General features: G+C 38.1%; 1 protein-coding gene across 5 annotated transcripts in view; it reads right to left on the bottom strand.

Moving 5' to 3' along the window:
* The window catches only part of ush2a (Usher syndrome 2A (autosomal recessive, mild)), a 214,996-nt gene that overhangs the window by 166,977 nt on the left and 21,515 nt on the right, over positions 1-26,504 (bottom strand). For 4 of the 5 annotated variants that reach the window (XM_084931033.1, XM_084931019.1, XM_084931025.1 and 1 more), the window contains exons 6-12: positions 15,137-15,272; positions 9,438-9,501; positions 8,618-8,719; positions 8,283-8,472; positions 6,483-6,697; positions 4,169-4,390; positions 1,170-1,263 (exon numbers count right to left, since the gene is read on the bottom strand). In XM_084931033.1, coding sequence (XP_084787159.1) covers positions 1,170-1,263; positions 4,169-4,390; positions 6,483-6,697; positions 8,283-8,472; positions 8,618-8,719; positions 9,438-9,501; positions 15,137-15,272 — 1,023 coding nt within the window. Of the gene's footprint in view, positions 1-1,169; positions 1,264-4,168; positions 4,391-6,482; positions 6,698-8,282; positions 8,473-8,617; positions 8,720-9,437; positions 9,502-15,136; positions 15,273-26,504 lie in introns of those variants that run through there. The other variant, XM_084931052.1, reaches the window with a different exon arrangement.

Genomic DNA, 26,504 nt, shown 5'->3' with positions numbered 1-26,504 from the left:
ATGGTTTAGGTCAAACTACTCATTCTGTTACCAGTGTGTGAATACTCACAACGTACTTTCGGTTTCACCTTAAATGATTGGCAACTATAACCAGAAACTCTACAGACTGCAAAAAAGATTCTACATTTTACTTAACAACTTATGTAGCAACTACCCAGCTAACTGCTGCAAGTAGCATTCCAGTAATTCACATACACATAAAACCATTTTCTCTAAAATTTTATGAAAACAACTTTAGGCAGACTTTAGATCCATTTGTTTTAGTGGATATAAATGAATACACAGTTTAATCAGTTTAATCATAATCACAGAAACTAAACTTCTGTCATAATCTTCAGACTATAATTATTGATAAAGGCAATTCTCCATTACATATGGTGATGAAATGAAAATGTTTCTAAATGAACTTAAATATCAAATGAGTTTTATCAATCATCACTATTAGCATTGTGGTCCGCATATAAACAAGCTGGATTTCATTTCAGGCATGCATACTAACATTTGGATCTCATCTGTTCCTTTTCTACTTGTTATCCACTTTTGGTCTAATTTTCTGTCATGAAAATCATGAGTTGTTAAGCACTGACTGCTGAACGTTGCTGCCTGGTTTTGCATGATTCCAAAAACAAGATGGCTTACTCAACAATTTTCTGAGAAAGATGAAAAAGCTCAACAGTCCCTCCAAACCTCTTAAAAACCATTAGAATAAATATATAATCAAGATGGAAAGAAAAGTGTTCAAATAAATACTTGTGCTACGGTAGGCGCGCGCGTGTGTGTGTGTGTGTGTGTGTGTGTGTGTGTGTGTGCTTACGTACATCTTTGTATAATTTATTAAAGAAGTTCTTTGTCATTAAGAAGGAAAGTGCTTAATTAGGACCACGAGGAGGTTTTCCCCCAGGGGATTCCTCTGTGATGAGTGTGTGTGTGTTTGTATGTGTGTATGTGTTTTTAATTTTAAACATGATATGTGCTGTGTGCCTGGATCAAATGTAGATATTAATTATTGTGAAATCAAACCCATCCACAAATGTTGAACCAAAATATGTAGGACTTGTCAACATGAAATTCTAATGACTTCACAATACACTATTTATAAAGCACTACCCAAAAGATACTACTAAAAGAGTCGTTGTGATTTGTCATATAAGAGTTTGTTTGTTACTTACATTGTTCCCCTTTGTGTGGCTCTCTGGCAAACACAGGCATCTGTATAGTGTCACACTGGTATCACAATGATCTGCATGGCCGTGACACTCACACCTTCCCAAAGACAGAGAGAAACATTGAAAATAAACAAATTGAAACTGTGTTTTAAAACTTTGATGATGAAAATTTTTAATTCCCTTATTAAATGTGACAAGAAAAAGCAAAGAAACATCATGAGAAAAGCTCTCCCTCCCCGAATGCTTCAGTCAAGAGCTCCTTAGTGCTACTTGGAAGTTTCCATTCAACATTTATAAATGCCATCCTGAGAATCATTAAAGCAACATAACAGGTAGCAGACACATGCGCACACGTGTGCACACGACAGTCATTTAATTATTCATTCAGATATTCAGTTGCTTTCTCTCTTTCATTCTTCTCTCTGTGTATCCTTTCACCTCTTGTTCTCTTAATGCCACTTTCTGTTAAAAGGTGACTTTATTAATCAAATAAGAAATATATATAAAAGTATATATATATATATATATATATATATAAAAGTATATATATATATATATATAAAAACTCTATCATTTCCCCTGACCAAGCCTTTTTATACACTATTTTTGATTTGTGGTAGAACACACTTTTTAGCTTCATTGCTTTGGAGATCTGTCCTAAAATAAAATAAAAAAGAAAATAAATTAAAATATATACTAAAAAAACCTTACCAAAATAACCGTTTTTTTTTAAGCAAATGAAGCCTGAACCGAGGCGAACTTCCAAAGTAGGATTGCAGTTGGGCTGCACTAAAATCGTAGGTTTCTGTGTGGCCACATTTTTCCACATTTTGACCAAACAGCGATGTAACCTATCCAATTTTCTTTGTTGGCATACAAATAAACAAACTTCAGCCTGAAGCCTACCATTTCACATTTTAAAAGCCAATTGTCTTGTTTCAAAAACAGCAGAAAAAAAGAAACTGATGGCCAGCAGTACTACCCCTCAGCCTCCTAATAAATCTGAAAATCCTACATCAATTTAGTCATAAGTTATCACATTCACAAGATTTTCAGAATTCATCTTAACCTTGAAGTCAAGGTCACTGGGATTTGAACTCATCCAAGACTTTTGGTCGAAGCACCTATGGTATCAGTTTGAAAATCCTACATTGATTCATTCACAAGATTTTTAGAAAACTTGAGGTCAAGGTCAGAGGTCAGCGTCACTGGAATTCAAACCCATCTGAGATTTGTAGTAGATGCACCTGTGATATCAACTTGAAAATCCTTGATGACTTCCTTCTTGAGTTATTGCATCGATAAAATTTTTAGAAAATTTGATCTCTGACCATGACCTCAAGATTAGAACTTCGTCCAAGACTTTTAGTAGAAGAACCTACGGTATCAATTTCAAAATCCAACGTTGCCTTGTTCTTGAGTTATTGTATTGCTCACCTGGCTGGGAGGATGACAACAGCCCATAACCCATTTACAGCTGAGAGGAAAAAGTACAACTAATGCTGGAAGATGAGCAAGCTAAAACTCAAGAAGCTTTAAGCGGGACTCCTAAACCACTTTCACAGATGAACTCCAAAGACAGAAGAATCAGGTCCATGCACTACCCTAAGTTGCATTTCCTCGATTTTAACACAAAACAGGACATAGTCCTGTCCATGGTCTGGAAATACTCTTTGGTTTTAGCAGATGGAAGTGACTTAGTAGAGCATCAAGGAGGCTTGACAAAGGACAACTACTTATTCACTATGGCTTACTTACTCTGTTGTCACTGTATCTAAGAAGGAATACTACATGTACTTTACACTTGGATCCTGAGAGGTTAAATTAATTTCCAGTGCAAATGAGTTTGATATGTATGATTTTAATGAAATGCGTATGTCTGCAATGCACATGTAAAATTGTGGGCAACAGGCACATCTTACTGAAATGTTTTTTATGTTCTGTTCTGCAACACTTGCTGAAAAATTTTGGTTCAAATTTTTTTTTGCTCTTCTAATGATACAAAATATTTAAATTAAATAAATACACTAGAAACAATATCCTTCAAATGGCATAACATACTATAAAGTAACTAGTGCAGGTATATAATAATAGCCAGTATGTTGCAAAAATATAAGATAAGAGATATTTCTTTTATTTCTACAACAGAGAACAGAAAAATATTGGGGTTTCTAAACTGTCACCATGGTGATAATGTTTCTGTATTTAGATGTATTGTAATATAGGATTGTTATGTCTGTGCTACAATGTAATGCAATACAATAATCTAAGAGGCGTCTAACATACAGGGCTTAAAAAAGCCAACATTCACAAAACACGCATGCTAAAATGATTCCTCTCAACATACTTATTTACTTGCTCTATAAAGAATGACGACAGTGGAGAGATGGAAGAAGAATGAAAGATGTGAGAGACAGGAAGAGATAAAGAATGCACAGATGAGATTTCAGCTAAATCTCTGTTTCTCCTACTTCACTGTAACAAGCTACTAATTAAAAGAGCTTAGAGGGAGGGGGAGGGGGAGAAAGAGTTAGAGATGATTGCCTCCTGCATAATCCTATAATTACCACAGTCATGAAAAACAGTCACTCTGTCAGTCTAATGAAGAGATGTGTTCACAATTACTCTCAGAAAGCTCTGCTGAAACTCAGCGGTCTGTGTTTGTCATAATATAAGCTCTCACTCACTTTTACAAAGAAACACTGGGAAGATAGTTAAATAGTTCTTTCAACCAATTATGCCACGTAAGTATGTAAAATTTGGGATGTAACAGGATCACAATTAGAAGCATGCCACTTATAGTAGTCTTCTATATTAATTTGTGAATTTGCAAAAAACATGCTAGGACTTCTAAATTCAGTTTGATGCCAGTTTACCAGAAATATCATACAAATGTCACATTTACCAGTTTTTTAGTTTCTATGCTCTACCAATGATTTACAAATCCATATAATTACTTGATCTCTATTAACCTGCCTGCATAAGTATTTATAAATTTTCACCTGCCACTGATGGTGATTTCACTGACGCCAATGGATCTATGTCGCTGGTTCACTCCAACTGCTCTGGTGTAGTATTGTCCACTCATATGTATTCTGACCTGGGCAGCTTGTACCATCTCCTGTAGGATAGGTGTGTTGTAGAAGTCATTGTAACCTGGTCTCAGGGGTGGCTGAGGGGTCAGCAGGCTGAATGTGATGTTACCTCCTGAGAAGGGCACGTCACTGATGCACATAAACATTACACAAAATTAGAAAAAAAAAACAACAAGAAAATATTTGATTTTTTAAAATAAAAACACAATCACATAACCAAAATTTATATTTGTGAGTAGCTGTAAAGCACTGTTTAGATCTATATCGCTAACAAACAAAGCTGCACTAACAAATCATTGATTGATTGATTGATTGATTGATTACATCTACCAGGAAACTACAGAACACAAACACCAAATTTGGTCTGAGGCCCAAGTAATAGAGTACAATCCTAAAGCTGCCTTCTGGAGAACATTTACTTCTACATTTTAAAGTCTACAAATCTTTCTGTAAACACTATATGGAGAAGCATTGGGCAAAAGCTCTTCATCTTTGAATGTCAGTGTTTTAAGTTGTGTTGCCAGCAACATGACAAGGTTTGTTCATAGCAATAAACAAGAAGGCTGCAAAAAAATACTGTCATAAAATTCTAGTATTAAACAATCTACAGTATTTGAGATCCTTGTGGATTAGTAGCAATATTTCAATTGTGACTAATGAGATAATGAATAACCCAGACAACTGCATATTACTGATATGTAAATATACAAGTATGAAAGAAATCTAGGCCTTTACAAAGGAATTGCCAAAATGACAACACAATTCATTAATGCCTAATAAAAAACTTCACATCAGAGTTTCTACCAAAATCATTTTGTGCCACCTCTCACTTGCCTTTTGTTTTTTTGGTGTCTCATCAAGAAAAATAACTGTTTACCTGTTCGTAATGACACGATTTAAGGATTATCTAAACTGACTAAGGCATGTCTAAATGTATCCAGCCAAACACTCCAATGGACTCAGATGTTTTGTAAGATTAATTCAATCTAGCATGATAAAAGCATACTAGATTAAACAACATAGTTATATACATATTTAAACTGATCTCATGCCAAACTTTGTAATACGAATAACTCTAAAAGGTTGTATGTGATATAATTTGCCAAGTCAAGTAAAAAAACAAGTAATGGCCACATGTGATCTATTCATGCTTGTTCTGTCTAATGCCAACTAAGCCCCAGATACAAGAATCTATGCCAAGATTTAGTCCGACGGTGTATGTTAGACTATGTTCCAACTCTAGTTGTACATCCACTGCCAATTGAGAGCGTGTGAGACATGTATACAAAAATGTATTTTTATATGTGTTTGTATTTCTTAATATACTAATCTAGCCCAGCCAGCAATTTCCTGTGCACTAGGAAAAATGCCCCAAAACAGGAATGGCCTACTTTATTTTGAATGCATGAATTTAAATTTACTACATGTGTATTATTCAACAAGTTATCTGCTGTATTTATCAAGCTCATAATAAAAGAAATGGAACTAAATGTGATGTAACCCAGTAAATATGTGTCTATGCTCTTTCATTCTTCATCGACCAACACTACTACGTGGTCAGTCCTTGAAAAAATATGTAAGCACTTATAATGCTGTTGAGCCTATTCATGATGTTGGGTTTCTATTGCATCACTTCCTGTTTCATTTTTAAATTGTCAGTTTTACTTCCTGTATTTGTTAATTTTCCTTCCTTTATGACTATATGCCAGGCCCACATTAGTCTCACCTGTGTTGTCCTTCACACCTGTTTTCAATTAGCCAGTCACACGGCCCTGTATATATATATCTCCTATGTTACACTTCTGATTTGCTACAGTGTCTTGCACTTTTTGTCAGTGTTTTGTTTTTCACTTCATTTGTTGGGTTCTCCTTGTATATGACCTTTTAGACTGTTTAATTGACTGCTTTTTGCCTGCCCCTATGAATTATTTTCTATGTTGACTGATCTCTTGGATATGATCCAATCCTGCTTTTGAATTACAGATTTACATTTTTGGACTTTTATTCTGCCTCCTGGTGTCCTGTGTCCCTTTACCTCTGTGAAGGGACACAGTTATGATGGTTCAGAAGGTTTTCAAAGGGTTTTATGAGGAGTGGGCAGTAAAATTAATTTCACTTCAGTTATCAACATCTAAAAATTCTACATCTAAAAATAGATATTGAGCTTTCCTGTAAAAAGCTCTCCTTATAGTAAACAATATGAACTTTTCATCCAACCTACCTGGACAGCTGCAAACAGTTGACTGAGTCCGGTCTTAGTAAAGGCCCGTTGTTCTCCATTTCAAACACATTGCAGTTTCTGGCCATATACTGCCAGTCCAGCCATGGCTGCTCTGTGTTGGTGTTATTCTCAGTGTCTGTGAGGTCAGCCTTTCTTCTCTGGATCACAACTGACTCAGGCATGAAGCCACTAAACTGAACAATAACATAAAATACCTGAAGGAGAGAGGCGTAAGAGTTGACGTGAACAGAATACGACTTGGAACACCAGTTCACTTGTAGACTCTAATAGAGTTGAAAGCATTTAGCAAAGCTTACCATGGTGAAGCCTCAGTTTTTGCCACAAAAATTCTGTCATCTTGCACCGTGCTATATTAAAAGGTATAACTAATTTTCTGCATTTTCACAGATAACAAATGAAACACTAAAAGACATTAGTCAGGTGCTCTCTTGCATCGTGTTTAACAAATGTTAATAATTACATTTTTTGTCATTTGCGCACTGAAAGGGAAATTCAGCTAAATACAAATACATCTGAGCAAGTGGTTAGCAAACCTCAAAAAAAGCAGCATGACAAGGTAAAGTCATTCATTTTACTCCCTCTACTGTTCTTCTCGTCCCACTGGGGCATACCATCAGACACTAAGATATCAAAGCTACCCCAATACACCACAGGAAAATGCCAGTTTGCTGATGCAACATGGAACTCAACAACCCATGCTCACATAAGAATATAATCCGTATCTGTGTTCAAATTAAAACAATGCAATTTTGTTCAAAGTCGTTATTGAGTTTCCAATATGAACAATCTAAATTATAATTAAGGACTTTAGCAGAAAATAGACAGCCATCACTTCCACCTTTTCAAAAAGACACCCAGAAGTAGTCTCTTATCACATACAAACCATGTGTGTGCCTGTGTGTACAGTAGGTGTGTCTCTCTTTAAGTGTTATCTAGAACTACAGAGTGGGTTGGGACACTGGGTTACACAGTAGGGAGTGGACTAAGCCACCACTACGGCACAATCCCCACACCCACCCCACTTACTAACATAAATACTTGAAACCTCAGAGAGTGGCTTTTATCTAGGGACTTGAGTTGGGCGACCACATCAGGACAGCTCCCAAAATCCTGCCCACACTCACATACACAGTTCAGAGAGAAGAGGAATTAGTCTTTTGACAACCCCAGCGTCAACAGCGCCAAAATCTAGCAGTCTTCCTCTCTTTCTCCCTCTCTGCCCCTCTGTGTGTGTGGCATTGAAGAGCTTAGACAGAACTGTCCACTGCACACACACAGGTGCAAGTGCAGATACATATTGTGGTGTTTGAATTGCAGCTTTTCAAATTTATACTAGACAACAATGGAATTTAGTTGACTGTTCAAATAAAATGATTTCTTATAAGGTCATCACATTACTTAGACTATCCATAGCAAGCACTAAATCTCAAAGTAAAAATAAGTTTACAGTAAACCTGATGCACCTATCCAATACTTTTGCTGTGCCTGATGAAAATTATTGAATGAATTAGCCTTTCAGTGCAGCCAGACAGCAGGTCTGGTCTTAAACTACAAAAGAAAAACATTTGGTACCAGGCCTATAGATTCTGTACAGGCAGATGTCTGTACAGTCTTTGTCATAGTTGCTGCAAAAGTACAGTAACACAGGAAAAATAAGGGAAACTCTCAAAAACAGTGTCATGTTTGCCAAATGAAGCCAAAATTACAAATAAATTACAATATTTAAATTGGATGTTTCTCAAAACATAGTGGGCTCATGGCTGAAATGAGGTGCATTACCTGGTACTGTCCATTAGCCAAATCTACTGTAATAGTGACTCCTTCATCCAGTTCCTGTGCAGTCATGATCTTAGATACCCATGTGGTGCCCATGTCCTGATCGTTGATATAACTTAGTGGATGGGCATTAAGGTTCAGTCTTAAGACTCTGTCATTGGTGGTGTCCTCAACCGCATTGGGGATACAATATCTGTTAACGGTAGCATAATATAAAACTAGTGTTTTAAATAGAGGAAAACTAATTTATTATTAGTTTTGGTATTACAAAGTAACTCCAGCTATAATATTCAGTTTTGAAAAAATGTACAGAGTAAATAAAAACTGTGATACTGTACCTCTCAATTAGAGGGTGCACCCTTGGGTGAGTGGGAGGACATCGACACTCAGACTGGACATGGAGCTCAGGGAGGACTCCTGAATACAGCTCTACTATTTCCCTGGTAAAGGAAGAAACTATACATTAAACCTAAATTCTGAACACAGAATGTCATTGCATGCAGACTAAACTGGGGATATGAAAAAAGAAGAAAACAACCAAAATTGAAACCAAAATATAAGTTAACAGCATTCTTTATTAAATTGTGTTAAATTAAACTATATAACTGCTTTATATATATACTTAACGCTGTAAAACAAAAATCTGATGGATTTCCATTTTAAGAAAAAATCTCAAAGCACCTGTTAATGTCCTTTCGACTAAACATTTAGCTTAAACTGGTTAATCAAAGCCATAATTTGAAACTTCAGCCTTTTGTTTAGTGCATCTCTAATCTTGTCAGCTGCTCCCTGTGTGGAGTACATCACGTGTAACCAAAAGACTAATTGCTTTGTATTGAATTCTCAGGAAAATCCTCTGGAAGCAGTATGGATTTTAAGATGCAATGATAAGCCCCCTCCTTATTTCACTTTAACACTTTATGATACTTCTTCTTCCTTGTTATGTTAATCTGTTCAGTATTTGTGTATTTCTCACGATTTCTAAATCTTTTTTCTTTATTCAGTCTCTAAACAGACATTGAATGCTTTTCGTATGTGCTATAATTTATAGCTCTTTTCCTAAACACTAATTTTCAGTGGTCATTTTATGACTCCTCCCTCCTTCTTTCCCACTAGCCAGTCATTACCTGTCTCTCAGCTTCCTTCTGTCCAACTCACCTGTTAGTCAAAGTGGTAGGATAAAATCTAAAGTCCTGCATTCGTCCAATGAACTGATTAGACCCTGGAGAGATGAAAGGGGAGTAGGAAATGACATAAAGAAGGTGTTAATGGGTTTGCACTGAAGGCACTGAGTGAGAGGATTTCACAGTATTTAGTAGATTATCTTATCAGGTTCTTGATACCAGCTAAGTGAGGCTGCCCACAGCTGCTTATAATGGCCAAGTTCACAGTACAAGCCGAACTACATCTGCCAGTCTTTACGTGTCTCCACTAGAGAGCAGCTAAAGCTAAAGCATGGCTTTAATTGGTTAATGATTGTTTACTCTAAACTGGACACTCTTTGTATGAACCTGCTGTGGAAACCTTAAGAGCATGTATCCAGGCTTTTTACAATAATTCCCTTTAGTTTAACATATTAAGATCACCATTAACTGCAACAATGCAGCAGCTCTTCTGCTGTGATATGCGTGTTTTATTTTACAACTGATTTTAAAGGTCGTTAAATCAGTGCAATATAAAACCAAGTGGCAATTATATATAAAATATAAATTTTATAATAAAATGTATGATACACAATTGCTGCAGGTAGCTGTAGTGATTGTGGTGGCAGATCGAGGAGTACAAAAAACAAGCAATTGCTAGCCAGCTGTCTCACCTTTCAGTTCTACTGCTCAGTAGTTTATTATGGTCAAAATCATAGACTGCATCAAAAAAGAAAAACTTGTTTACTTTGTATTGCTACTTTTTTTCATCAGAGTCCAGACTGACTGCTGGAGTGACTCACCATAACCTCTGGAGACACAAGGTGTTATTACGAGGATGTTTGGAAATAAATGTTGCATATTGCACCTTGAATTATTTTCTGAACTATAAAAAACTGGATATTTGTAAGGCCATGAAGTTGTAAATGACAAATTAATTTAATTAAGTTAAAAAAAATAGTACTTTTAAACAATAAATGTTCATAAATAGAGAAAACAAAAAATTTAAGTTCCCAGTCACTTAGACTAGGAGATGTGAGTACTTTTAATGTGAGTACAACTGTTGGTACTGTTCCTCCCAGCTTATTTAAAGCTGATCTGCTCATGAAACAGGAAGAGACCATGTCCAAATCAGGTAGATCACATGTGCAACGCTAGTAACGCTCCACAAACGTAGCGACGGATACTGGTTTGCCACCAGAAAGCTTTCATTTTGAAGCAGCAACAGGAGGAAAAGTTAACTTAATGGTTTAAGTAAACAGAAAGAAGTCAGCAAACAGTAAACTATGGCTCATATTGAAAAGTACAAACACAGGAACACAGTGATCTGAAGTTTAGTTTCACACAGAGAGATTCAGCAGAAGCAACAAAGGAGTTTTCTCTACTGTCTACAGCAAAGAAAGACATGATTTTAGCTGCCAATGACACAGATTAGCAGAAAAGACCATCACAGGCTGGCTGCAGATAGCACTATTACTGAGCAGAACTTCACTGCTTATCTCCTGCATATGGCTCAAGACCATAGAAAAAACCTATAGTTGAAGGAAGAAATCTTATCAACAGAGAGACTGGAACTAAATTCACTGCCAATTTAAAGCTCAGATATTACTATATTTAATACATTCTATCAGAAATATCAGCAAAACAAACAAAAAACATTTTATCTCATGCAAAGAGTTAAAAAATTGTGGACACAGCCTCTCAAGCTTCAAAGTGTCTTTAACAAGCATAGATATGCTGGAATACATCAAACACACATGGACATACTGGACTGAACACCAAAGACAAAATCAAACACATAAGCACAGTAAAGTTCAAACACATCATCTTCTCCATACATAACCATACATATGTGACAATGTTGGACAGAACATAAGAAGATGAAATCTGTCCAAAAAAGAAGGCTGGAGTCTTTTAGTATCCAACCAACTTTTGTCTGGTTCGACAATAACTCTTAGAAGATGGATAACGTCTCTAAACATCGACAGAACCCCTGCCATGTCTAGCTTTGCCTGTGAAAGTGTCTGTGTGTAAATGCTTGTGTATGTGTGTATGTGTATTTGTATTTGCTGCTCAGAGAGGCTTTGGTGTGTTTGGCCCAACCACAGTATTGTGTGTTTGAGTGTGTGTGCTTTGGGAGGGTGCATGTGCATGTAAAACAGAAGGAAAGTGAGGAAGTGTTATGGGATGTAAGTGTGTTAGATCAGTGTGTGGTTGTGCAGCCTTAGGCTTTGGCTGAGGATTTCTTTAGCATGTGGAAATGGGATTATGCCTTCCTCTGAAAAGCACTCTCCCTATTGTTACTGGGATGATGCAAGGTATAAGCCTTAATTCTCTCTTCTCTGTGTGTCTCTCTCTTCTTTCTGTGTGTTTTACTTCCTTACAGCCATTTCTCTTCTTATTCTTTGTTTTTATGGTATTACAACTGATGGCAGTTTAATAACAGGCCATAACAGGTATGTGTTTTTCCTCTCTGTCTTTTAATAGAGTAGATTAAAGCATCAATTATCATATTTACTACGTTTCTTATAATTTCTTACTGGTTAAATAACAGTGACAGCCATGGCTGCAGCAATACCAGCCAATGTTAAATACTACAAGTCCCAGGATACCGAACACAGCAAACATTCCTTAACCAGCTTACAGCAGTTTGCCATCATTCCTTTTTCCAATACATGCACACAGAAGAAAGCAGCAACCAAGCAAGTTAAAACTTTTTAAATATCATAACCAAAGTCTTAGCTACAAGATTGATCAAACATATTTCAACAATTATACATCCTAATCAAACAGGATTTATTCCTGGTAGATGGTCATTCAATAATGTCCGTTTATTATTAAATACAATTTACTCAGGTTATGGAAAAGAGGCTAAAACAGCAGTACTTTCTCTGGATGCCCAAAAAGCGTTTGATCAGATTGAATGGTCTTATATATTTAAGACTCTAAGACAATTTGGTTTTGGGGAATATTTTAGGGATTGGATTAAAATGATTTATCTGTGTCCGGTGTCCTGCATTCTCACTAACACAGATAAATCCTCCCCCCTTCAATTACAATGCGGAGTGAGACAGGGGGATCCCCTCTCACCGCTTCTTTTTGATATAGCTCTGGAGCCCCTTGCCATTAACATAAGAAACCACCCTGGTATACAGGGAGTTAAATTTGGGAATGTTGAAAGTCTTGTTAATATGCATGCAGATGATTTACTGATCTGCCTTCCCGAACCAGAAATTTCATTCCCTAATCTTTTAAATTGCATTAAACACTTTGGGAAATTATCAGGATATATGATCAATTGGGACAAATCTGAATTTATGCCAGTAACAGATAATCTATGCCCAAAGTTTCTCAGCTCACTCCCATTCAAATTAGTGACTACATCTTTTACCTATCTTGGCCTTAAGATCTCTAAAAATCCCAAACTCCTCTATAAATTGAATTTTTTGGAAATGCTGGATAAGCTCAAAGACGATATCAAAAAAAATACTTCCAGTGGGGGGTTGGGTCTCCCTGTGTTTAGACATTATTACTGGGCAGCAAATTCAAGAGCTCTATTGCACTGGCAGTGGGGTTTGCCTACTGATTATTGTTATGATAAGCTTCCGATCTGGCTCCAGGTAGAGGCAGCAACAGTATCTGAAGCCTCATTACCGGTCTTATTGTTTTAAGAATACATGGGCTGAAGACCTCGGTGTTCCTCTGTCTGAGGACCAATGGTCAAATTGTTTGTCCAATATTCAGAAAGGCTCAATAAACACCAGATATAAACTAATCCAGTTTAAAGTCACTCACAGATTACACTTTTCTAAACTTAAACTTAACCTGATCTATAATTCTGTATCCCCCTTATGTGACAGATGTAATATCGGTGAAGGTTCCCTTGCACATCTATTTTGGCATTGCCCTGTCTTGAAAGCTTTTTGGAGCCAGATTTTTACATGGTTTTCAAACCAATTTAGGAAAAAAGTACCACTTGATGGTAGACTGGCTATACTTGGATCATTTGCATCAATCGAATCTTTTTCCTTTTCACAAAAACAGATAATTACAATGGGTATGCTGGCTGCAAAGAAACATATTCTTTTACAGTGGCGGTCTTCTTCTGCCCCGTGTTTTAAAAGGTGGCTTAATGAGATGGTGTCTGTGGCCAGGGTGGAACAGATAAGATTTGATAGAAAGGGGAAACTGGCGAGTTTTTGTACGATTTGGCAGCCATTTCTAGAATTTTTAAAAATTAACTGATCATAATTCATGCCTCACACTCCACGTGAATTTTCTTATTTTATTTTACTCTTCAGTTAGTTAATATTGTTATAATTTTTTCTTCTTCTTTTTTTCTCCTTCTTTTTCTTTTTTCATGCTTATAAGTTCACAAATGCTAAATATAGTAATTGTCCTCAGGCGAATCTGTATAAGCATGCTGTGTTTAATTTAAAAGCAAAAAATAAAATATTAAAAAAAACCAAAACAAAACCTTTTTTAATATGTTTACATCAAAACCAGATTTAGGACTGAAACTTGTTAGAACTAATACTTAAAATACATATTGATATCAACATTATGTAAACATAATGATACTTGTTAGTTAGTTAACCCGACCCAAAATTCTTGATAAAGAAAGTAGTAAGATTCATTGTTATTATAAAAACCTTAGCTTATAAAAACAAGGTAATTAGCCAATGTAAATACGCTGAATGAAAAATGCTGACCCTGAACAGTGAGGAAAACCTTGGTTTGGTTTCATGAAAATCTTAGGGATTACAAGGATTTATGATAAAGATTTTCAGTACCATATGGACACATGTTATTCACACCTCTGCACCAAGTTAGCTCCCTAAAGTTATTAATAATGTATTATTAACAGCTGATTTAGGACTTTCTTGACAAGTGATCACACTTCCTTAACAACATTTGAGTTGGTAGTTGGCCTTTAAAGATCTTTTCGCTGTACTTACAGTTTTCGGTTAGTACTTTCCCATCCAAAAACAGACATAGCTGTTAATCAATACATCTGATCAGTATTTACATAATCAATCCACTGATAAGAATTCTAGACACAGCCTCTGGGTTCAACAACCCTTCTCCCTCTCCGTCTACCACACGCACAACATCTCTGATTCTCTCTCACTCCCTCAAGCCAATCACTTGCATTGATCATCCTCTCTGTTGTGATCTTCAGCTGATCAGCTGCTACCTGCTGTGAACTACGGATCAATGACTGATAAACGAGAAGAAAAACACTCGTTTATCACCCTGGAGATGAACGGATATCATTTTTCTCTCAATTTCTCTGCTATTGACTGTTAGACAGCTCGCAGGCACTACGAATCAATCACAGATGTGTAGTTGAAGCAGGATAAAGGCTCGGAGGAAAATAAAGGTGAAGCAGTCATTGACACCATATTAAGATATACTGACATGATAAACTAAGAAGTAATTTTTCTCTTCTTGGACTGAAAAAAAAAAAAAAACAGATGGTAGTACTGGCTCAGATAATAAAGGTGAAGCTTATTCTTTATTCTTAAAGCAGTGTTTTTACAGTTTGAACATCATAGACATTTAAAACAACACAACAGAGGAAGTAAAGCATCTAAAACATCTGGCTGTAATGTGGTGCTGAAGTAAAGCAATTTATCAAAAGCATTTCATGAAAATGTATTTAAAAAAACCCCCAAATCAAAATACTTAAAAAAAGAAAACAGTCATATTTACCCTTAGAGCTGAGTCCCACCCACATGGCACCATCCTCACTGACATCAGAAAGCCTGGTGGTCAGTTGTTGTGTGTCAAATGGTGTTCCATCCTCTTCGAGGCCATCCAGGAAAAGATTTGCATGTCTGTCATGGATCTGGAATTTCCATCAAAAGGAGATACATATATCCTTGATGAGCAGAATGAAATCATTCTTTATATTTACCTTGTATGTTTACAGCTCTGTGCAGTGAACTGTGTGTATGAGGGGTTTCAAACCTAAGTGAGCTGTGGGCCACTGCTGGCACTGTCATCTCATTTGGGGCTACTTTAGTGTTCAAGTAGTACAAATAACAAAAAAACAAACAAACAAGAAAAAAGCCACAAATGTTTCTGAAAATGTAGTGTTGTGTTTGTTTTTTTTTAATTTCATTTGTTGTAGAACATGACAAAACTGCAAATCTGAGCCCCCTGGTGTATATTAACTAGGGTAGTGTCACAAAAATGTCAAAAGTGTCACAAAACTGTGACTAGTACACTACACTTCTACTTTTCAGAGTAGCTTGAGGATTTGATTGAGAAACGAAAACTGACCGATGTTTTAAAATAATGTCTATGTATATTTTACACCAAGCTTTATATATAGGACAGTGCAAAAGTGATCATATTAAAAGTTTTATTGCAGACCATTAAGGGAGTGGCCAGAAGGGCACATGCAGCTGTACAGACATAGCAGCAGGTTACTACTGTAACACACAGCATCTTAGAAAGCGGCAGCTGCTCTGTGTTCGCCTGTTCATCTTTGTGCAAAAGTGTGTGCAAACACCATCAGTGCATATCTATGCGCGTGTGTGTGTGACTACGTGTGTGTGAATTATACATACGGCTAATCTTCCAGCTCATTTCCCCAGTAGCAGAAAGTGCCTCAGGCTAAACTGCCTCAGCTGCAAATTAGCTTTCTGTTTGACCAAAAATCTCCTCTCCACTCCTTTCCCCTCTCCTTTCCTGATCTGCTGCATGAATATTAAAAACTGCACAGCAGACAACACCGTCAAAGCAGGACCAGTTCGCTTTCACATCAAACCCAGGCCAAAAGAAAGATACTTCCAAAAAAGGGACATCACTCCCCCATCCCCGCCTCACACACAAACCCACCCACCCCTCTTCTTCCGCTCACCAAAAAAACTTTAATGTGTCCTGTCCCACTTTCTCCCTTTACTGCAATCTCCAAATCCTGTGTTTGGGAAACACACTGTGGGACCACTGATAAACGTGACAGTCTCTGTCTTACTAGAGCCCTCCTTCTCCTGTTTCATCTTTCTCGTCTCTTCCACTCTGGTCCTCCTTGCTTTGTCCTTTCTCCTCTTCATGAGGTCATTTGATTCCTTCACCTTTTTTTCAGTTTTTCAGTCTCCTCACCTCATTTTCATTTTCTCCATTTTCTCCCCTTTTTCCAAAACCATTTTTGCTTTCTCCTCTCTCTCACTTGATGACTTCCTCCTCTCATCTCCCTTCCTGTCTCTTCCCCTCATGTTTATCTTGCCCCGTCGTTCTCACTTGTTGTCAGCTCTTTAGGGAAGTTGAAAAGGTGTGAGGAGAGAAATAAGTCCAAGTCAAAAAACGCCTTTAGGGGATGAAGGCAGGCCCAGACAAGTGTCTGCCTCTCAGAGGATAGTTAAGACACCCAGACAGACACTTTCATGATAGCTGATTGAAGACTGGCAAACGCATGAGAGCACAAGAGAGAGCGCAGGAGAGTAAGGGAGTGGAAAAAAAGGAAAGAGGGAAAAAAGAGACAGGGGGAAGAGAAAGAAAAGTCTGAGCGTGGCTGTAAGAGAGGAAGCTAGAAGAAGGGCCCTCTTTAGGAATCTCTAAGCCAGAGCTGTGTTGCTCTTGGGATGATGTGAGGCAGTTGTCAGGCCTGATGTAAATGAATCCTGAAGCACTTCATCCTCCTTAGCCGCCATGTGCCCTTTTGAAACACAGCCAATTCCCCTTTGTTAGCTTTCACAAACACTTTTTCTCCAGTTTTCCTTTTGCCCTGCCCATCTGTATTTTTACCTCATCCTTTCCTCCACCTCTCTTCGTCTCTTTTAGCCAGTGTAACTTCAGAGTTCTTTCAGCATACGGGTAAACAGAAAAAGGACTTCTTGAATTCTTGTGTTGATAACTAGTCTCATTTGGACTGTGTCCAGAAGAAAGATGCATTTGAAACTCTACCTGTTCTCTTTCTATTACACAGAGGACAAGCACCATAAGGTATTGCCACTACTTGCATATCCATTTATGCAGTGTAATCCACAAGTAGCAGCCACTATTTTTAGTTAATTATGTATTTACAAGAATAGCAATTACCTGATTTGGCACCATACTGTAACTGAATGTCCCAGGGTTATACTGTATAACAATTTATTCAACAAAGCGACTAACCAATTTTTCGACTATAACAATTATTAATTGTAAAATGGTTAAAAAGACTGGTTGAAAGATAACTATGGGTTTTATTTCCCTATCCTGCAAACTCAAACTGCCAAATTAAGATCAAAGCTGAAACTGTAAAGATATATGATTTCAGCAAGTTTCAGTCCTAAACTAAACTGAATATTAAAACTCAAACTCTGCACCAATTGTCGTCCATGCCACTACTTTAGCTGCAGAAGCATCATTAGTTTCTGGCCTGTATATACTTCTCCTGCTACATCGATCAAAATGCCACAGTTGATGTTAGATGAAAATTAAACTATAATAAAACAGAAACAGCACATTTTCTTTATTTATTCTTATTTTACATTGTATTATCCCCATTTTCACTGCAGTGGTAAAACTGATGGCCTTAAAGGATTTCCAAGTACTATATTTCCCCTAAAACATATATCAAAGAGTTCTATAGCTCTTTAGTCTGACTTTCATAATTTACATTTATTAAATAGTTTTTTTTAACTGTGATATTTATTTTTTGTCCTCTTTGGGAGTTTTAAGCGCCCTTTCATGGTGCAAAACTCACCCCACTGGCAACAGTACCACCTAAGCCTTTCTAAAAGCCCAGAAACACCCTGAGTGGAAAGCTTTTAGTGATCTGTATACTGGCATTTTGACTAAAGCTCTTCTCGATTTTCACACTCCTGCCAAGCCATGGGTCAGTACACAGTGTGGACAGCAGTGTTTCTCCTAAGCTAAATTCATAGCTGTGGGCCACAAAAGTAAAGGCAGTTAAGAAAGTACTAGTAAAAAACATCTCAAAGTTGCTATTCTGGTCATATAAAAACATTAACCATTGTAAATAATTCTCATTTTATATCAATATAATACCTGCAACCAATACCAAACATAAGGATCAGCAAAAAAAGTTTTTTAAAAAGTCAGCTGTAAAATATTCATTACATCACATCCACATGCATTCAAGTGATATTACCTGTTTAACCTGCTATTTCTTTCTTTCTTTGCTGGTATGGTTCAATTTCTGCAGGGGGGTGGAGGTGGGAGGCATGATTATAAAAAAAGTTTAAAACCCCTGTTTAAATGTAAAATTATCAGCAATGTATTGAAACATGTCCCTTTGAAATATATACACTGCACATATTCCATATTTAATGCTGTATTTGTCATTCTCTTGGTGCTGTATTTGTCATTAATGCTTCTTGGAACTAAATCTTTTACCACTTGAAAGCCTGTTTATTTTTCCCTTAAGTGGTGCCACATGTGTAAGGAAAATGCATGTGTACAACGAGCAGAGTTGAGTAAAAAAAAACAACAACTTGTCAACTCTTCTCTGCCAATGCCAAACAGCCTATTCTGCTATTTTGGTGTCACTGGATTGGATGACTGGATGTCTCAGAGGAAAAAGACATATTGGAAATTTAACATACGGGGGCCTCAGCAGCATGTAGAAGAACCATCACTCTGGCACAAACAGCACACCCAAGCTGATCCCACAAGTGTAGGGTTGAGGTCAAGACTGTGGAGATATGGGACTGTCACTGATTGAAGAATTTCATCTTGATATCTCTCTGCTCTGAGAATGCCTCCAATGATGACAATGCCTGTTTTTCCAGTGAGGTAGATTCTGTCCAACACCACCACATTGCCTCCACCAAGCTTGGTACCCTATCAGTGGAGCAATCAGGGTCTTCTCCACACTTTGATCCTACGATCCAACTGTCATAGGCACAATATGGATTCATTGCTGAACAGCACTAATAAGGCACCTGATTTCCATCACTTGGGGTACCAGAAGCCAACAACAAAATAAGATGTTTGGCATTGGCAGTTTTCATCGGTGCAACCCACACATAGGATATAGGATTTAATGCCAAGAAGCATTGTTACAACAAAGAAATAATAAACGAAAAACAAATTTCCTTAATTTTATATAAACTTTACATTTTTAGATGATTATATACTCAAAATGGTGTTACAAATAGACAGCTGTCACAGATTAAAGGTTTAGCTCATCATGATACAGAAACCATGAGCAAAACGGCAGAATTTTGAAATCTATTATATCCTCCTAGGACTGTACTCTTTTGGACAGAGATCTCAGATGTTGTCCTAGGATCTGCTAGAGCCTCTCGTCTAGCATGGGGGTCACTGCACCAAGTGCTCCAATTACCACTGGGACCACTATTGCCTTCACCCTCCACATCTTCTCAAGTTCTTCTCTCAGGCCTTGGTATTTTTCAAGCTTCCCGTGTTTCTTCTTCCTCATGTTGCTATCCATCAGTATAGCTATATCCATTACTACTTGGCATGGATGTTCCGGCCACTTGGTTATGGCGTTCCATGTATGCTTTGCCTGCTACCATCTTGTACTCTACTGTTATGTGCCGGATTGCCTCAGGGGCATCTTTACACAGCCTGCACCTGGGATTTTGCCTGGTGGGACAGACCCCAACCTCTAACAATCTTGTGCCGAGAGCTTGTATCTGTGCTGCCATGATTAGTGCCTCTGTGCTGTCTTTCAGTCCAGCTTTGTCCAGCTACTGGTAGGATTTCTGAATGTCAGACACTTCTTCTATCTGCCGGTGGTACACACCATAAAGGGGCCTATCCTTCCACGATGGTTCTTCTCCTTGCTCTTCTTCTTTCTCGGGGTTCGTCTGCCTCAGGTATCCACTAAGCACACGGTCAGTTGTGGCCATCTTCCTGATGTAATCATGGATATTCGTTGTCTCATCTTGGACAGTGGTTCTGACACTCACCAATCCTCAACCTCCCTCCTGTTGCTTAGCATACAGTCTCAGGGTGCTGGATTTGGGGCTATACCCTCCATGCATGGTCAGAAGCTTTTTTGTCTTGATGTTGGTGGCTTCTATCTCCTTCTGTATTCAGCAGGATATCTGACCAGGGCGTAGATCTTGTTCTTCCCATTCAGCTGACTCTTCAGGACATGCCTGACCCTCTGCAGGTATTTGGTGGTTGTGGATTCGCTAGTGGCTTCTTCATCACTCCTATTTACCTGTGGGATTTTCAGGTACTTGTAGCTATCCTTGATATCTGCAATGTTCCCTTCTGGTAGTTCATTCCCCTCGGTTCTGATGGCCTTCCCTCTCTTTGTTACCATCCAATTATACTTCTCCAGTCCAAATGACATTCTGATGTCATTGCTATATACCCTAGTTGTGTGGATGAGTGAATCCATGTCTCGTTCACTTCTGGCATACTGCTTGACGGCATCCATATAGAGGAGGTGGTTGACAAATGCTCCATTCTGTATAGGTATCCGTAGTCTTGCCAATGCTCTCACTGAAGGGATTCAGGCCTATACAGAAGAGCAGTGGAGACAGAGCATCTCCTTGGTAGATCCCGCACTTGATGGTACAATTGGCTTGAAGTTGGCCTCTAGTGTTGTTTGTCACATCCCTATTGAGTTTCTGATGAAAGTTATTAGGGTCCTGTTGATCTTGTATAGTTCTAGGCATTCCATCCACGTGAGGGGCATTAAGTCATAGGATTTCTTATAGTCAATCCAGACAGTGAACAGGTTGGTGGTGGTCTTGCAATCTCGAGCGACTGCTCTGTCTACCAGTAGCTGGTGTTTTGCCCCTCTGTTATTCCTGCCAATTCCAGTTACTTGCCCTACTCGTGTATTGACCCATGTGCCTGTTCATCTTAGCCGCTATGATGCCTGACAGGAGCTTCCATGTGGTATGAGGCAGGTTACTGGCCAGTAGTTGGATGGGCCCACTCCCTTCTGGGGATCCTTGGGGATCAGGACTGTCTGGTTGTCAGTTAGCCATTCTGGGTGTCTCGCGTTGATAAGCAGCTGGTTCATTTGCGCTGCCAGATGCTCACGGAGTGCAGTCAGTTTCTTCAGCCAATAGGTGGGAATCATGTTGGGCCTGGTGCTGTCCAATTATCTATACCTGGGACCCTTTCTTGGATGTTTGCCACTGTGATGGATACTGGGCCATGTTCAAGGAGGTTGCTGTGGTCTGGTCCTAGCTCCACTAGCTAGCACTGAGCATTGCACTTATGGGTTGCATCATTTTTCCAGATGCTCTTCTAGTATTACTCCATCTCCAGCCTTGGTGGGGCTGTTCTCATGTTGTACCCCTGCCACTGAGAGTACACCCTAGATGGTTCAGCAAAGTACAGCTAGTTTATTCTCCTGCTTTCTATCTCTTTGGTATACCTTTTCAATTGGCTGGCCAAGGCTGTGAGTCTTTCCTTGGCAGTTTCCAAGGCCTCAGATATGGGCAGCTTACTGTACTTCTTAGGCACCTTCTTCATCGCACCTTTCTGTAGCTGTAGTTGGCTAATTTCCCTCTGTGCTACCTTAGCCTCTAGTCTCCTTCTCCATGTAGGACACTGTTCCTTGTGGCTGTTCATCTTACAGCCAAACATCTCTGTGAGGACTGCTGCTGTGTATAGATCAGCTGGTTTGTTTTGGGGGATGGTCACAGTAGGGATTTTAAGTATTGCTGCATTCACATCTTTTAGTAGACCTTCAGAGGGTACTTCACGTAGTCTTGGTAATCGGCTACAGAGAGTCTAGGTTTCCAGCTTCACCATGATCCTATCTTTCAGGTCAGCAGCCCTTCCTTAAAATAGCATATATATATATATTTGTTATTATAAAAAAGAACATGTATTTGATGCTAACATGTATTTGATGCCCTAAGATGCTTAGGGTCAAAGGTAGGGCATGGCATAAAAAGTATGATAATTCATAAAAGAAAGTATTTTAAGAGAGAAATCTATTTTACTGCTGTCAGATTATTTGATTAACAACTAGAGGAATGCTAAGCTTTATGCAGAGCTGAGCGTGATAGTACACATGAGCACATGGGTGTTTGAATGCAAGTTTTTCACAGACACTAGTTTATATACACTGCACTGTTGCTGTTTGACCTTTCTCACACAGAATCCCACCTTACCCCTCTCCCACATTTTGCACTTCCCTCCCATCAACTCTTTTGCTCTCATCATTCTTTATACCTTAAATCTTTACTTTTTACCCTGATCTCTCCACCCTGCTCACTTGAATTATACTCTCCTGGCTTTTCTTTTTGTTTCTTGGACAATCCAATCATGTTGCTTAGCTTATGCTTCACTGTCTCCTCCTCTTATACCTCATCCTCTTCTTTCTACCTCCTCTAATCCCTGACTTCCTGCCACAGCCCCCACACATCCTACTTCACCAGGCTCTATTCCCCCTGCATCTCTCCTCTGGGCTATGTTGCCCTGTGACTGACTGACATGCCACTCACTGATAACACACCTCATTCCACAGCCAGTGAAGCTGTCAATGGGGGGATAAAGACAGAGACATAAAGAATAAAGAGAGCGAGAATGACATAAAAAACAAAATGAGAGAAAGAGAAATAACAAGAGATATTATGAGTTTGGAGTGAAGAGTTTAGTGAATGAGAGAACAATACTGTTGTTGATTGGAGAAAAGTAGCAGGCGAGAATAAGTGACACATAAAAGGAGATGTTTTGTAAAGTATATAAAGGCATCACCAGAAAGGAGATGTATGTGGCAAAATTATTCTTAATATTAAGAAGGAAAAAAGGAAGGAAGGAAGGAATAAGCAACTAAAATTACAAAGAATAAAATAAACTGGTGTGAATACGGAAGAGTAATGGGCATGATTAGAGCACATGTAATATGGTTGCAAAAGTAGGAGTCCCAGTAACCCCAGTGGTGAAGATATTTAGCATAAGATACTGCGATTCAAGTCAATATAAAAGGAAAAAAATATATAACTATTACTATTTATAGCTCAGTCTTATTTAAACAACCTAGTAATAGTAATAGTTTTTAAATGGTTAAAACTAATGATGGTGGATGATGGTTTTGAGTCACCATCAGATAAACAGAATCAAGTTCAATATAACGTAATGCTTGGGTGCTGTCAAAATTCCACAGCTGAGCATCATGTAAAAGACATGAGATAAAAAGGACAAAAAACAAAAAATTAGGGGCACAGAGAGGAAGAGCAGTTGGGTCAGGTCAACAAAGACTAAGAAGAAGAAGAAGAAGAAGACAAAATTGGAAAAAAAAAACTCCACCAAAGGTGACTTTAAAATTGTCAAATTCAAAGTAATGTTTTCACATTACCATGAAAATGTATTGATTCTATATATTATATGGAGATAGCAGCCAGAGGTGTCTCTCTGCAGAAGCGAGAGCTCCTAAGAGCTCATTTAATCAAAATCTGATTACTTGATTGGATCTAGCTGGCTAACTTACAATTAAGCTTAAGACAGTAGTTGTTCATGTTTTCATTTGAACCAAAGGGACCGAGGCCTTGTCATGGTGTTGTGTGACTAGATGCTCTCAGATCTCTTTCTTAACTTAATATTTTGGAAACAGATTAATTCCATATTCCAAGCTATCCCTGTTCTCACCCTTCACAAGCAAAACAAGCAAAGTGAAATCAGTAAGTGGATTTTGACTTTGTGTGTCATCAGCATGTCACTTTTGCATCTTCAGGCACATTTTCACCTTTCCTCTCTCCATTTCTCTCAGTCCGTCTCTTCTGTTATCACCCTCCCTCTCCTTGTTATTCACTCTCCAATCCTCTCTCACCCTCTTTAGACCCACATCCCCCCTCTATACTTACCCTTACTCACTATGAACTGTTAGCAGCTCTGATGTACGGCCAATATTCTCTCTATCATATTAGCACGGCTGAAGTGTGTAAAGGAAGAGATAGGAAAAGAAGGAGAGAAGGAAAAGAGAGAGAGAGAGAAAAGATGGGGATGAGACACATTTGTTCTACTCATCTCAGCGCTAAAAGATACAATTACCTCTCACAGCATATTATCCATGTTTTATACCATCCCAGGGCCCCATGCCTTTGCCTTGCCGCGCTCACCCCATGTAAGGCCCATATTTTAACACTAGCTATGACAGTTTATTTAAGAAAAGAAAATTGTCCCCAGGGAGATGGAGAGTGAGAGAGGGAGAGACTGTGTGTGAGTAAAATGAGAGGGAAAGAGGGAAGGGCAAAGAAGGTGGAGAGGGAAGACAATGAAAGGGGAAGAGAATGAGAGATAGATGAGGTAGCGAGAGAGAATGAGAAAGGGAGGAAAAGAAAATTATCTTCTGGCAAAAAAAAGACAAAGAGGAAAAAAGAGAGAGAGGGTGACACACCAACCTTTTAATAAAGACCATAATTCTCAGACTTTTTCTTTCAGAGCAAAAAGCAAAGTGGATCCCTTTAACAAAAAACATTCACGAGAACATACTGAGAATTTACTCTGTAAAAATGGAGAGATGCTGAAATGAGACAAATCAAATACATTTTTTCCTCAAAATAGTCTGTTCAATGTAGTTTTTTCTTGTTTTATCAAAAATTTAAAAAAGAAATTAATAAATTCTTCCCTGTTTATATTTAGCCCAGTTAGAGACTAAATAAAGAAGATATTCTTGTTTTCGCTGAGAAGGCATGGATGCACCAGTGAATTGTGACCAGGTTAAGTTTGGGCCATGTTGAGCTTGAAATTTCTCCAACACATTTTCTCTTATTGGGAATAAACCTCTACTAACTGCTTCCTCTCCCTGCTACTTGTGACACCTAGATGATGGTGCAAGAGCGCAGATACAGAACCACACTAAAATGTAAGAAAGTTGAAGATAATCATAGCAGATAGCTGCCCCTCTCTGAGCCTCGTTCTGCTGGAGGTTTCTAACTGTTAAAAGGGAGTTTTTCCTTTTCACCATTGCAAAGAGCTTGCTAATACGAGGTTGCTTGATTGTTAAGGTTTTCTCCAGAATACTTTTGGGTCTTTACCTTACAGTAAAGAATACTTTCACTATTGTTGTGATTTGGCGCTATACCGATAAACCTGAATTTAATAAAACCGAATTAAACAAACAGCTCCTTTTGCTCTAACAAGGTTGAAAAGTTTTGAAGTTTTTTTTCTTTTCTTTTTTAAATCTAAAGCACCTTGCAGAACCCTAGCCGGATGCATTTTTAGCTCTCATATCTCCAAGCTCCAATGGGAATGAAACCTCTAACCCTGCTTCTATTAATGCCTTGCTCTCACCACTAAGCTGGACCACACTACACACTAACTTAAACCACTGATGTTAAATTAATTAATTAATTTCAGGCTAAAAAATACAATGGGCATGCACACACACACCTTTCTCTCTTTCTCTCTATGTAATTGATGCCAGTCTTGTGCCCTTTTGCCTCCAGTGCCAGCAGGCAGAGGGCTACCATAGAGGTGTCCACTTCACCCCTGCATAACAACCTTGCCTCACCTTCACACACATACAGACAAGCACACATAAATGCATGTAATCTGGCACACACAAACACATGCAGAGAGCATACAAAAGGGTGCATAAAACGCTCCCTTGCATGTACACATAGTGTATGCTTATGCAAAGTATAAACACAGACAAAGTAACCTTCAGTGCGTATCTCTATCTTTCTCTGCCATTCTAGGTGGTACAGAGACAAAACCAAAACCAGGAGAAGAAAATTGGACAGAGGGTGGTGAATCTGCTTGTATCTATATGACATGTAAGGCCTCCTACACACAAAAAAACCCCTTTTAACTTCTACATTTATTTTAAGCGCATAATATTAACTAACATTATAAAGGATTTTTGTATTAAGTCAGATTTAAACAAACAGCAGATTTTGCCCAAAGTCCTGTACTATCAGATGTTTAAAAGGAGAAATTCTATTCATTCTAAAAAATATATAGCACTTTGAATTTGAGTCAGCAACTCATATTTCACAAACGTTTAAGAGGTGTGCTCATCACTAAGTCAAATCAAATCTTCTTTCAGCAACACTTCAAGAATTTGGAAATGGACTAACTGGCCAGCAGAAACTGTTCCCCATTCTGCTTTGATATAGTTTTTGTTGGTCAAAAGTTTAAGGCTTCCTTCACTGTACCTGTATTCCCTCATCATGTCTTCCTT

Source organism: Perissodus microlepis, chromosome 1 (assembly GCF_051167445.1).
Source record: "Perissodus microlepis isolate ML-2025 ecotype Zambia chromosome 1, ASM5116744v1, whole genome shotgun sequence".
In the NCBI taxonomy this organism is placed as follows: Eukaryota; Metazoa; Chordata; class Actinopteri; order Cichliformes; family Cichlidae; genus Perissodus; species Perissodus microlepis.
This window is presented reverse-complemented; position numbering and strand designations above follow the sequence as displayed.